The sequence below is a fragment of the Limulus polyphemus genome, unplaced genomic scaffold (assembly GCF_000517525.1).
Source record: "Limulus polyphemus unplaced genomic scaffold, Limulus_polyphemus-2.1.2 Scaffold3450, whole genome shotgun sequence".
NCBI classification, from domain to species: domain Eukaryota; kingdom Metazoa; phylum Arthropoda; class Merostomata; order Xiphosura; family Limulidae; genus Limulus; species Limulus polyphemus.
In genome coordinates, this window is record NW_013669060.1 from 66,734 (window position 1) to 81,290 (window position 14,557).

At 34.0% G+C, this 14,557-nt stretch overlaps 1 protein-coding gene across 1 annotated transcript in view; it reads left to right on the forward strand.

The window, feature by feature from the left end:
* Window positions 1-3,326: 3,326 nt before the first annotated feature.
* The window catches only part of LOC106469371, a 14,003-nt gene continuing 2,772 nt past the window's right edge, over window positions 3,327-14,557 (forward strand). The window contains exons 1-5 of the mRNA XM_013929862.2: window positions 3,327-3,434; window positions 4,812-4,870; window positions 6,444-6,545; window positions 11,518-11,556; window positions 12,985-13,032. Of these exons, the coding sequence (XP_013785316.1) occupies window positions 3,353-3,434; window positions 4,812-4,870; window positions 6,444-6,545; window positions 11,518-11,556; window positions 12,985-13,032 (330 nt within the window). The 5' untranslated portion in view covers window positions 3,327-3,352. The remainder of the gene's footprint in view (window positions 3,435-4,811; window positions 4,871-6,443; window positions 6,546-11,517; window positions 11,557-12,984; window positions 13,033-14,557) is intronic.

The window sequence follows — 14,557 nt, forward strand, 5'->3', positions numbered from 1 at the left end:
CCATATCTGGAGAATATGGTGGGTGGAGGAGAACTTCCCAATCGAACTCCATAATCTTGTGTTGCGTCAAACGTGCCACATGTGGACGAGCATTGTCGTGGAGAAGAAGAACACCTTTCCGATTGATGAGTGAAGGGCGTTTCTGGTGAAGGGTTGGATTTAAACGTTCCATTTGCTGATTATAGATCTCTGTATTGACAGTTCGCTGTGGATTGAGGAGTTAGAAATGAATTACTCCTTTGATGTCCCACCAAATGTAAAGCATCTGTTTCTGTGGATGGAGTCCAGGTTTTGGGGTCTGAAAGTGTTTTTGTCTAGGACTGAGCCATTGTTTTGTTAATATTCGTATAGAGAATCCATTTTTCATCACCGATGACAATTCTATCCAAAAATGGTTCACGCGCATTACACATGAGAAGAGACGAAGCAACGTTCACGCGTTGGAAACGATGATCATCGGAGAGTTCGTGAGGCACCCAAACACCTTCGTTATGGAGTTTTCCCATATTCCTTAAATGTTTACGTATTGTTTCATGAGTGACATGCTTTGATTGCTTTCTTCAGGAGATCAAGAGATTCAATAAGAGATGGTGGATAGTTAAACATTTCACACCAGACAAGCAATGAAATACTGTAATTTCGTTTTACATTGGCTTGGTTAACTCCTTCTTCGCTCTTTTCTGCTAACACGTCAGCATCTTGTCCATTAGTTCAGTACATAAAATGTATCCATTGTAACTGTTTAGTAAAAACAAACAACAACAAAAAAGACCTGAAATATAACGTTTGATAATGACGTATATCCTCACGCTAGAAGTAGTGAAATCAGAAATAAGAATTTGTTGATAAAGATAATGATTAAAACATTTTCTAAGACGCTGTTTTCGAAGATTTTAGCTTTATGTGACAAAACAAGTGAACCCTCGATGAAGAAAATCGATCAAAAAAATAAATATTTGATATTCATTTTCCAGTTTTCCGCAAGGATTTTTTCTTAGAAAAAAAAAGAAGATAATTTCATCAAAGATTCTGTATATTCCACCGCGAGGATTTATTTCTTTGAACCTTTCGTACGCTAAAAGGTGTGCTTTTCCAATAAGCATCATACTTAATTAAATTAGATTACAATTTATTTGTGGTCAAACCTCAGATCTAGTGGACTTGTATAAGTTTCACCATATGTACCAAAATCACGTGCCTGGTGATGAAAAAATGCATGTGAATTGTATCGACTTCAGTTTGGCCTCTTTCTTACTCTCTCTCTCTGTGTATTTTAACATGTTGAAGGTAACTAACCAGATGGGTGGAATGAAATATTTCAGTCACTGTGTTAATATGAAATTTCTATGACTGTTTTCTTCTGAACTATAAAGAAATGCTTCTCTACTTCCCATGATGGGATTTGTTCGTTTGTGTTTAAGTGCAAAGCTACACAATGGGCTATCTGTAGTGAGTACATCATATATTTTGGCCTCCAAGTTTGAGCAAGTAAGCCCTCGAGCTTACCGCTGAGTCACTGACAGGTGCCACGACACGAAGAACAGTGTTCATGCCGTAAAAATCGTTCCGGAAATTGATATGCCCGTTTCTATGTTGGAAACAGGTGAACACATTATCTTAACAGAACATTGTTAGGGAGAATACGGCCACATCCTGGTTGCCTTTAATATTATTGGCTTCAGTGGTATTGATTTTCCCACAGGAAAAAAAGTGCTATGTTAATCCCTACTAAAATGTAAATATATTGCAATATTTGTGCATAACTGTTGTTGCTGTTTCTTGGTACATTTGTGAATATGGAAATTAGAACGTTTAGTGTGAATGTATTCGTCGTAAAGGCTGGCTGTGAAACAATATTTTAAGGTTGGATTGAAACATAAAAGGTTTTATCTGTTATTCCTGTTTTATTAAATATTCTCATTGAACAATAAAGAACCTTCCAGGACTCATCTGTGGACCGGGTGTGAACGTATTGTTAGCGTGCCTGGATTGTGAATTCGAATGTTCACAGCTCGCACATTTTAATCACATGGTACACAGGATGAAAAGGTTAAAAATCACTGTTCTAGAGAGTTTGGCTTCAAACTTTAAATATGATTTTTTTCAGTTTTTAGTAAGAGATAATATAAAAAGAGTTCAAATTGAATACTTTCCTAACCAGAGATCCCTCCATTTTCTTCTTATGTGAGTAAAATCGTATAGCGAACAAAGTTTATGATATAAACAACAAGAGGGAATCATTTGTATAGGTTAGCAGATCAATTTCTTGTAGTTGATATTTAATTGGTAAATTTTTATTATAAAAACAGGTGAACACGTGGTTTGTTCACCATTAATTATTCAATTATAGTTAAGTGTAAACCTTTCCATTAGAACACCAAAACTCCAAAATACTCCTTATAAACATCAGAACAAATTGTTAGAAAAGTTTCATCGTAATTTAAAAATTGACAGATAAATATAAAAAGAATATATTATCACAGAATAAATTAGAAAGCTTTTCAAATGCATAAACCTCAAAAAGTGTTTGTAATTAAGCACAAAACTACATAATGGGCTCTCTGTGCTTTGCCCACCACTGGTATCGAAACTCGGTGTCCAGCGTAGTAAATCCGCAGACATACCACTGTGCCACTGGGGGTGGGGGGAGGGCAAACTTCTGAAATTAGAAACCGACTGGTGCTTTCAAGATGAAATCACAAGTTATTTCAACGCAAGTCTAACTATGGACACGCGCCAGGAGAAAAGAAAAAAGGACTACATTTTTGAAACTACCAACAACATATGGATGACGTGTCATAAAACACTTTATATACGACAGTTGAAAATACGGTTTATTCTCTGCTTTTAAAAGCAAAAAATTTCTATATGACCTAAACAAAAAAGGTTTTTACTAGAAAGTTTGATTTGATTCCAAAGCGAAATTCGGAGCTCTTATTGGGAAATATCATGAGTTTGTTGATTTAAAGCTGTATTTATTTTATGAATCAGACAGGTGACTGTGAACAATATTGTTTAAACTATTTCGCAAAGTTTGATTCCTGATGTCATGACAATAGTCAACGTGTCCAGTGTTTTCACTATCAGGTGATATAAAACTTGGCTTGAAATGTAAGTTGTTCAGCTTTGTTATGTACACACACCAACTAAGGTGAAAAAAGCATGTTTTCCTGTACTGTTTGATAACTAAGAAAAGAGGAAACAGGAATACTATGTTCACTGTAAGTGTCAGTCCTTTCAGAATAAACACAAAAATCATATATCGGACAATAATCATACTGGTATATATACAAGACTAACTCATACACTTGGCTATTTACAAATAGAAGAAGTACAACGTGTAATAACTATCATGATGAAGGCACTGGTGTTGCTCATAATGGTATCTACTGCAGTAGCTTTACCGGGAAAGTACTTTGTATGGTTCTCATGCTGTAAGTTAATATTTGAAAAATTCTTCTTCCTGTAGTAGACGTGAATCTGCGGGATTCTTTGTTTTTATGATTATTTTATATTTACTGACTCTTTTGTAAGTGATATATCCGTACTTACAGCATGTTTTTCTTATCTACGTTGTCTTCAACTATATAGGGTTTTTGTTTGTATTAGGAGATAAACCTGTACTGTATTGAACTTCAGGATTAGTGTGTAAAATGTTCCATGATTCACAAGTTGTTGTGAAAACTGTTAAGAAGTATTGAATAAAACATCTTAGTATATAAAAATTTTCCCTGATCCTATATAAAACACCTTCGTGTGTAAAAATGTTCCATGATCTTATATAAAACACCTTCGTGTGTAAAAATGTTCCATAATCGCATAGAAAACACCTATCTTTGTGTGTAGAAATGTTCCATGATTCTAGATAAAACAAGTTGTTGTGAAAACTGTTAAGAAGTATTGAATAAAACATCTTAGTATATAAAAATTTTTCATGATCCTATATAAAACACCTTCGTGTGTAAAAATGTTCCATGATCTTATATAAAACACCTTCGTGTGTAAAAATGCTCCATGATCTTATATAAAACACCTTTGTATGTATATAAATGCCCAATGATCCTATATAAAATGCCTTGTTGTGTAAAAATGTTCCATAATCGGATAGAAAACACCTATCTTTGTGTGTAGAAATGTTCCATGATTCTATATAAAACATCTTATTGTCTAAGAAATGTTCCATGACTCTTTTATAACACACATCACTGCCTGAGAACCAACATTCTATATTTCAGACCACATTATGTGTTAATGCTGCTGGTGTGAAGCTTTTTTATTTTTACATCATTTTTTGGTCCGTTGTATATATTTTTCAAATAAGAGATTATTTAATCAAAATCTAAAGAAATATTTATTTTACTTGGTTGGTAAAATGACAAAACGAAACTCAAATATTTTCACGTCATGACTGTAATATTTCTGTGACTAAAATATTTTCACTCATGACTGTAATATTTCTGTAACTAAAATATTTTCACGCCCTGACTATAATATTTCTGTGACTAAAATATTTTCACTCGTGACTGTAATATTACTGTAAGCATGTTCACGCCCTGACTGGAATATTTCTGTAACTAAAATATTTTCACGCCCTGACTATAATATTTCTGTGACTAAAATATTTTTCACGCCCTGACTATAATATTTCTATAACTAAAATATTTTTACTCGTGATAGTAATATTCCTGTAAATAAAATATGTTCACGTCGTGACTGTAATATTTCTATAACTAAAGTATCTTCACATCATTCCTGTAATATTTCTGTAACAAAAATATTTTTACTCTTGACTGTAATATTTCTGTTTCTAGATGCACCTAGTGACGTAAAGACACAGTTTCAAAGCTGTTTGCCAAATTTGCCTCAAACGGTAAGTTATCCTAGTTTTGGTTGTTTCAGAAGTCCTAAAACTTAATACTGGTGCGTGTTTTATGTTTTTAGTTACTCGATTAAAAGCCAGACCCTGGACCCAAGGCTGTTTAGTAAATACATGCAAATACGAAATTAGAAGCTGCGTAAAAAAACTATTCTGTTCCCTATAAACCGTTGTTCGTAGACAGGATCTTTGTTTTAAAACTATTCTGTTTCCTATAAACCGTTCTTCGTAGACAGGATCTTTGTTTTAAAACTATTCTGTTCCCTATAAACCGTTCTTCGTAGACAGGTTTATAGGGAACAGAATAGTTTTAAAACAAAGATCTGTTCTTCGTAGACAGGATCTAATCGAGTGCTATCTGCGATGGACTAGATAGCAAACACCACTCATCCTGAACTCTTGGAGTACTCTTTATCAACGAATAGTGGAAATGAAGGTCATATTACAACGCCCCAATGGTTGAAATGTGACCTTCATTCACGGTGACGGGTGTCCATCCCGCGATTGCGAGTCGAGCGCCACCAGGCCATACTAAAAGATGAGTAATAAAAACGATTTTCTATGTTACAAGTCGTTTTCCGTAGAGGGGTGAGTTTGAAGGAACACCTCAAAATACGAAGCTGCGTGATAAAAAGGTTCAAGAAATGAAAATAAAAATAGGATCTCTTGAAATTCCGACGTCAGTAATATATTTTGAAACTGTTGAGCTAAAATATTTTTTCTTTGTTTAGAAGTTCTTGTTTTCTAGCAGAAAGCTACACAAAAGGTTGCATTCTGTTCAATGCGGGAAACCGAACCCCCGATTTTAGGCAGCAAGCTACACAATAGGCTGCATTCTGTCCAATACGGGAAACCAAACCCCGGATTTTAGCGTTTCAAGTCCATTAACTTATCACTGACTCCCTGTGAGACGTTTCTGTGTCGTATTGAGCCCTCTTCACACACCCCGGTCTATTTATTTTGTGATAGTTTTTTCTTTAATCGAAGATACACCATTTAAACTGGCAAGTCTTAGCTACCAAATTTCGTGATGGAGATGATGAAGATAAATTTGAATGATAAAGAACACTCTGAGCTAGAAACAACAACAACAATAACTTTAGATAAAAATCTCTGTTTATTTAAGTTTCCTGATATTACATTACAAAAGGATGACACTAATATTTATTACATCATTTTTTTACTGGGCCCATACGGGCTCGAATTTAGAAGAATAGAATTGTACATCTTGCATTTCTTTCAATAGCTAAAGGTTATCATATGAGCTGGGTAAACAACACAAAGCTTTAGTCAATATGCTGTTTCGTAATAAAGTTATTATTAGTCATACTCTGACCTAATATTCCATCGATGCAATAAATCCTACTTCGCCAGTTTTGAAGTGTGTGGTTGGTAATCGCTTCGTTTAATGATTCACTTTGCAGCAAAGTTCATCACAAATTTCAATTCATCAGACCATTCCCAAGTTTAGACAACTTTAAATAAATAAAAAAAACAGCCTTAAACTACTTTAAATGTTATGCTTTCTTCTTTTGTTTTGTACAAGTTTTGGCTTCGTGTGTTTCAGGTGTTAGATTTATTTAAAAACTGTTCCGTGGAGCTTCGTCCCAGTTTCACACCAGCACAGTTTCAACAAGAGATCTGCACAAACGTAACTTTACAGAATCAGGTATGGTATTTATATAAACATAAAACAATTTTATTTCGCTGGCATTAGTGGTAACAGAATGTTGACTATTGTTTTACTGCTTTGTTTTTTGTGTTTTGTTTTTTTTAACCATATTACATTTTAGCTGTTTTGATTTTATCATTTAATTCAAAACTAATTTGCAAAGACAAAGTTAACGAAACGGCGAGAGTTGGAACTATTCACAACTAATTTGCTAACGGAACGGCGAAAGTTGGAACTATGATCGTTGAAAGACTTTGTTAAAAGGAGCAAAAAATAAATATTTGAGTTGCAATTCTTGACGGGTAAAGAGAGCTCCTGTTTTATAATATATCATTATATAAGAAATAATGCGATGAAATAAATAGTAGAGTAAACATAGCCCTTGTTATTCAATAAATTATATAAGAAATATTGATATTTCAGCCACGATACACATACTTGATACACCACCTGGTGATTGCATTGCATAAAATATTGCAATGAAATAAATAAAACTGTAAACAGGAGTTCTGTTTTCTAATATATCGTATAATGTACGAATTTAGGACAAACTTAAATCTCCTAAGCTAGCCGAACCTCGCGAGATATTATTGGGATTACGGCCAAAAATACTGTTAACAACAAGGGCACTTAACTGACAAAAAATAAATTCTAATTTTGGGAAGTAGAAAAATAAGGAAAGCATATTATATTACCTACACTGACTACCAGGTGTTGGTTTTTAGTTTCTCTTTAATTACATATCTTGCTCTGATAGGAAATAATATCAATATTAGAAATTCTGATATTTTAACCCCAATTCACATAATTAACACATCGCAAGAGGAGTAATTACCAAAACCCACTCACTGCAAAGAGGTAAGAAGCTGTGGGTATTGAGGAATCTGCGCGTGCGTGCTATCCTCTTAATTGGAAATGATAAAGTTAGCCGCGTTATTGTATCAAGAGTTAGACGAGAGCCAAGATACATGCACACAGTGGCGGGGCTACAGGAAGGCAATTGCTCCAGTTTTTTCTTGCCCCATTCTGTCCCCCCAATTTAATCCTACATACATGTAATGTGTATAACAACAAAACACGTTCGCACGCGCACTATCGTTTTACAATTTTTTTTCTTCTATGCTAGAAGTCAACCAGATATATCCTACTATAATACGTATTACCTTTTAACCCTACTTTTTTGTATTAGTGGTACTACTACACTAAATAAATACATATTTCATTAAATAGTGCTTAAAATAACGCATAATAATAGCACGCAAAAAAGCAGAACATAGTCCATAACTATCAAAATTTTTCTAGCTGTCTAATTCTGCCATAAACATAGTTAGAAATTAAGCAAAGCTGGTCGATATGTTTCCTGTGGGAAGAAAAGTAAAACTGAAACCGAAACTACACATTGTCTGTTGAGAAACAAAAAGATAGTAGGATAATACGCCATTTCAAAGGAGGAACCCTTGATTTTCTATTGGTTATATTAATATTGGATTAAAAGTCAGAGAAAACTATTGACAAGTTTTAAAAGGGAGGATTGAAATGTGTGCGTGGCAAGAGGGGTCTGATTTTCTATTCCATAGCTCTGTAACTAATTAATATTAGAGGCTATAAATATTATGCTTTGCCTGAGCGATGACAATATTATACTTTACCTCCCCCCGCAAAAAGAGTTAAAAAGAGACTTAGGCCTGCCTTTCTCAGAAACGTTAATAAATAAGGTCTCCATACCGGTTTTGCGGTAAGCAGTTGTGTACCAAGCTATCTTCTACGCTTTTATTTTGCGCCTCAGTACTTGTTTCGAGGTTATGCTTCAAGGTTCTTGGTCAAGAGGTCGCGGGTATGTTTAAAGTTGGTGTTCTGCATACATGTATAGACACATCAAGTCTTACTATTGAGAAAATGGATATCAGAAACTTTTGCAAAAACCCGTGTAAACCATAAGATTACCAGGAAGATGAATCTATGAAGGAGACTGGTGGACCAAGCGAGAAGTGCCGAAGGACTGAAGATGAAATAGTCGTACCTGAGGACCCAACAGAGGATAGACTATTGAACCAAATAAGCAATGTGAATACTTCTGCTTATATTGGATAAACCCACCAGCGTTGGAGAATTACACGAGCCGAGTAGCAGCAATGGAAAATCAACTCTGCCAAAGCCGGCTCTTGGAGTAGGTGGTCTGGCTGACATAACTCAAACGCCCAATTGACCAATTCGACCTGGTATTAATGGTCCCTTCCGTTTTCCAAAGACTCATGGACGACATATTTCAATGGTATAAGACATGTCCTTGGCTTAAATATTCCGCATCTACTGACAGAACTTACTGATTCGTCTGTCGTCATTTTACTACAGGTGCTAAATATCAAGGTGAGCAAGCTTTATGTTTGAAAGGGTTCAATACATGAAAAAAGTGCACGGATGAATAAAAAAACAATAAACTTCTCAAACACAAGAAATCTGATGCACATTTAAACAACACGTGCAAATATAATGTTTATTTAAAATCAAAGCTTACTGAGAAAACAGTAGTTGACCGCATTAATGCAATTCACAGACTGATTGTGGAAAACAAATAGGGAATACATCAAAATACTTGTAGACACATTGAGACTTACAGCTGTCCAAAACATAGCTTAGAGGGGTCATCGTGAAGGAAACACAGCTGAAAATAAATGAAACGTTTTAGAAATAGTGAATTTCTTGAAGACTTATTCCCAGATTTTAAATGATGGGCCCAAAAATGCCAAATATACGCACCATAGTGTACAAAACATCATTTTGGATATCCTCAGTGATATAATTTTGGACGAAATAAGAGAAGCTCGGTATTTTTCAATCTTAGTCGATGAAACTAAAGACCTATCTATAAAAAACAGATGAGTTTGGTTCTTTAATGATACAGAAGGTTGTGAAGAATTTCTTGGTTTTAAAGTCGCTGATGAACTCGACGCAAAATCGTTGGCCAATCGTTCTGGAGAAGTTAAAAGACAATGTACTTGATGTCACAAACCTGATTGGTCAATGATATGATGGCACCGCCTTCGGGAGTAGCAAGTGCTCTGCGGTTCAATAAAAAATAAGACAAATCGTACCTCAAGCCATCTACATTTACTATTTTGCTCATCGTAGAAAGTGTGAAATCTGTTACACCTGAGACTGACGTTTCCTCAACACTTCAGACTTTCTACAATTTTTAATTGGTTCTAGTATTCACGCACAGTGGATTGCTTTCCAAAGAAGAAAAGACGTACACCCGAATGAAAAGTCTGTAGAATTTAAACCATTGTCGGAAATACAATGGGTTTGGCCCCCCAGTGGCACAGCGGTATGTCTGTGGACTTACAACGCTAGAATCCGGGTTTCGACACCCGTGGTTGGCAGAGCACAGATGGCCCATTATATAGCTTTGTGCTTAATTACAAACAAACAAACAAACAATGGGTTTGTCAGGTGCGTGCTGCAAGTACAATTGTGGCAAGGTTTGACCGTTTTATTAAATTTCTACAACATGTTGATATAAGTAACAGAAATCGAGACCATGCATCAAATGCCCGATCCACAAATTGACCAGACATTAATATACTGTTTCTGAATGACATCTTACGTGAAGCAAAGGTAGCGTCAGATGTGCAGCAGAGTTCCAAGTTAGATAACTTGAAAGTAACAGATCTCATTGAGACTCCTATAGCAGGGTTGAAAACCAGCAGGTGTGACGAGAAAGCTGCATATTATTTTCAACGTTCTTGTGACATCGTTACCAGAAATGGCCTGGAATATTGATATTGGCTTCAGGCACAAAGTTCCACTCCCTCAAAAATGGACAATTTTGTAGCTCTAACCACACTTAAGAAGCGGGACGCCACACGAGATTCATCTGATATGAAACGAGACATCTTGTTTCCAACCGCTGATAGTTTTCTTGGAGAACTAAACAAATCTCCAAATGTTCCTCTCCCTGTCGGCAACTGGCCCCAAACCTAAAACAGGTTTCTCGATTTTGAGACTATTAAGCCTCTTACAGCCCATTATTATAATGTAAATGAAACAAGCTAAGAGAATGAATGAATGTTCAAGTGCGACATGTGTAACAGTCGAAGAGTTTGCAGAACATCTCAAATCCCTATTTATCGCTTTTACTGAACTTTACAAGGTTATCAAGATACCAATAACTCCTAATTAGCACCGCCGAATGTGAAAGGAGCTGTAGCAAGCTAAAACTGATCAAAAACCACCTTAGAACCAATATGGCAGATAAGAGACTGAAGAGTTTAACAGTAATAAGCGTGCACAGGAAACGTGCTCTTTTCATTGATATTGATGATGTTGTTGACAGGCTCGTTACAAAGTTTCCAAATACAAGGTTAACATGGGTTTAAAGTCGAAGAGGAGGATTGTTTCGGTTGGTGTCCTGATGAGTTCATGCTTTTAACCATTATTTATCCACTTTTAAAGGAACTTATTATCCCCCCCCCCAAAAAAAAGATAGATATGCTAAAATGATCAAAACCTTCTGATCCTTTCCAAGGTCTGTGAGTACTTTGTGGCTTCAAAACTAAAAAAAAAAATTACTTTTTAAGCCTAACGTTGGCTCAATGTAATTTAGCACGCTAACATTTAGGGGAAATAACAAGTCCCTTTAAAATTACACGTGAGTATAAGATGTATTGTTTTGCTCACAAAATTTTGGCTTGCCCCTCCCTCTAGTTTTGGTGCTGGCGCCGCCACTGCATTCACGTGAACTCAGAACGAATGCTGATGTGTTAGGTCATTCACTTGATTTTAAATTTTAGTTAATTATCTCACTGTGCATTTCATTAGAGATTATATTTAAAAGAAATAAATATTTTTTATATTATAACACGTTTTTCCACACTGTAGGAAAATTTTAATTAGAAATATCCATAATATAAACAAGAAATGTTTTACAATAGACTTATAATGTTTGTCTCTTTATTTTTCCTCTGATTAGACAACAATGTGCATTGGAGAAAAAACTCTTATTCAGATGGTGAGTTCTTTATTAAACAATATTTCCTTTTGAATCTCATTTCTGTGAAAATCTCATTTCACCAAACCAGTGAAAATACTTGGATCCCAAACTGAGAAAGTAAGTTTCCAAAGAGAAACCAAGTTTAAAGTCGAAAACTCTGTAATTTAAAGCACTTTGCTGATGAAAGAACTTACTTGATTTAACCTCAGATTCCATGCTATTTTGACCCTTTGGATTCATTTCTGGTAGCAAAGAAATAAGAGGCTCATTGTTTTAAGTATTGAATGTTAATATAATAGAATTTTCAGATTGAGCTAACATGTAGTAATTCTATTTGCATTATTTGTAAGTTTTATACACATTGTAATATTATAATAAGAGTTTATGAAAGCGTTTTTAAGAACGCGAATAACCACGTGTATTATCATCTTTTTGAAAGTACACAAATAAGATTTGACCTTTAAGCAAATTATCAAAATTCAAATCTATTACCATAAAAGAAATATCTTTATATGATTAAGTGTCCTTTATAAACAGGAGTATTTTCAGCGTGATACAATCTTCTAAGTATGGTTTTGGTTATCTTTCAAAAATTGGACTTTCATTCAAGACAAGAGCAGAAATATAAACAAAAACACAAGAGTTAAGCGACCCTGACGTATAGATTACAAACTACAGCTTTGAGATATTTGACTTTTGAAACACATTAGTATCATTCTGGATTGCCTCACTTTAAGATTACACTATTATTATTTCACTTATTTATTACACTAGTAATTTGGGGGTTGTTTTACTTCAGATCAAACTGGTACTATTTTTGGATTGACTTACATCCAAAGTAAATCAGAACGAAACAGTAGTAGTGTTATCGAAAAAAACTAGTACTGTTTTGGATTGACTTACTTTAGATCACGCTAGTTCAGGTTTGGATTGTCTTACTTTGGATCGCACTATTACTGTTTTGGGTTGACTTACTTTGGATCACACTAGTGCTGTTTTGGGTTGTCTTACTTTGGATCACAGTGCTGTTTTGGGTTGACATATTACATATTTTAATATCCAGTAGTTTTACATGGAATTATCACTCTTCCTGTCCATAAAATGAGCAGAATACGGGTCTCACTCACGTGGATATTTTAGTGAATGACAAATAATTAATCATTACTACTTAAGAGTGAGAATTAATCCACTACAGGCACAGGAAGAAATAGCTTTTTTTGTTGACTATGGGTAAAATTATCTAGAGTTTATAAGAAGTAGAAATAATTGCTTGTTTGTAAAAATAAATATTGTTCCCACCCTGATTTCCTCATACTCTTCGTACTTAAATTTCTGTAGATGTTTTAAAAAACAGAAAAACAACGAATCTTTCATTGTGTACTAGCATGACAAATTCGTAAATACAATGTATTCTAAATATTAAGTTATTCTCTGTGTATCTTCTAGTGCAATGGATTTTCTGAAGATGATTATGTCAAAATGGAAACATTTGAGGTGAGTCACAAAATAAACTAATTCTTAATTTATTAAAGATTGTTGACAAGACACATAAAATACTTATATTTTACATATTGATTGACACATGAAACACTTGTATTTTACGTTTTGATAAGACACATAAAATAATAATTTTTTACGTATTGATTGACACATGAAACACTTGTATTTTACGTTTTGATAAGACACATAAAATAATAATTTTTTACGTTTTGATAAGACACATAAAATACTTATATTTTACATATTGATAAGACACATGAAACACTTGTATTTTACATATTGATAAGACACATGAAACACTTGTATTTTACATATTGATAAGACACATGAAACACTTGTATTTTACATATTGATAAGACACATGAAACACTTGTATTTTACATATTGATAAGACACATGAAACACTTGTATTTTACATATTGATGAGACACATAAACACTTGTATTTTACATATTGATAAGACACATGAAACACTTGTATTTTACATATTGATAAGACACATGAAACACTTGTATTTTACATATTGATAAGACACATGAAACACTTGTATTTTACATATTGATAAGACACATGAAACACTTGTATTTTACATATTGATGAGACACAGGAAACACTTGTATATTACATATTGATGAGACACAGGAAACACTTGTATATTACATATTGATGGGACACAGGAAAAACTTGTATTTACATATTGATAAGACATATGAAACACTTGTATTTACATGTTCGTCAACAAAAGATATTTCTAAACTCAACTATTATAATATTTTCCACGATCATCTAATTTCAGAAACTTAATGTTACAGCTGATTTATTATAGTTAGTCTTTATTCAGAAATAAAATGGAAAATGTTATGGTTAAAACATAGTTCAACACATGTATCATTTTTTCATTTATGTATCTAATTATGCAACTGAAAATATGGATTCATAATGAAATATGATGAAAGCAACAAAAACTTAATTAACACTTTGAAGAAACTTGAGCTGATCTTTGAATACTGTGATGTCTCACAGAGGTTTATAACATCGTCTAATGATGAATAACTTAAATGTTACGAACTTATAAATAAAAATGTCATTGTTGGAGCTTGGCTGAATTTTGAGTAAGTTCTAATAATCGTATTATTCCTTTAAGACGAACGAAGAAATAATAGTCTTAACAAATTTATTGTCATTCCATAAGTTAAGCGCCCCCCAGTGGCACAGCGGTATGTCTGTGGACTTACAACGCTAGAATCCAGGCTTCGATACCTGTGGTGGGCAGAGCACAGATAGCCATTATGTAGCTTTGTGCTTAATTACAAACAAACAAACAAATCCATAAGTTAAGCAGCCACTTCTTTGAGAAATATAAAATTGTGTATATTTTGTTAAAATCTCACTAATTCGTTTGAGTTGGACATCGCACTGAATAGATTTTTCCTTACATTGTTGGTCTAATTTTTTTTTTTACTTTTATTTCTAGAAAGACCGTAATCAAAGTACAAGAAAACGTTTTTTCATATTTGAT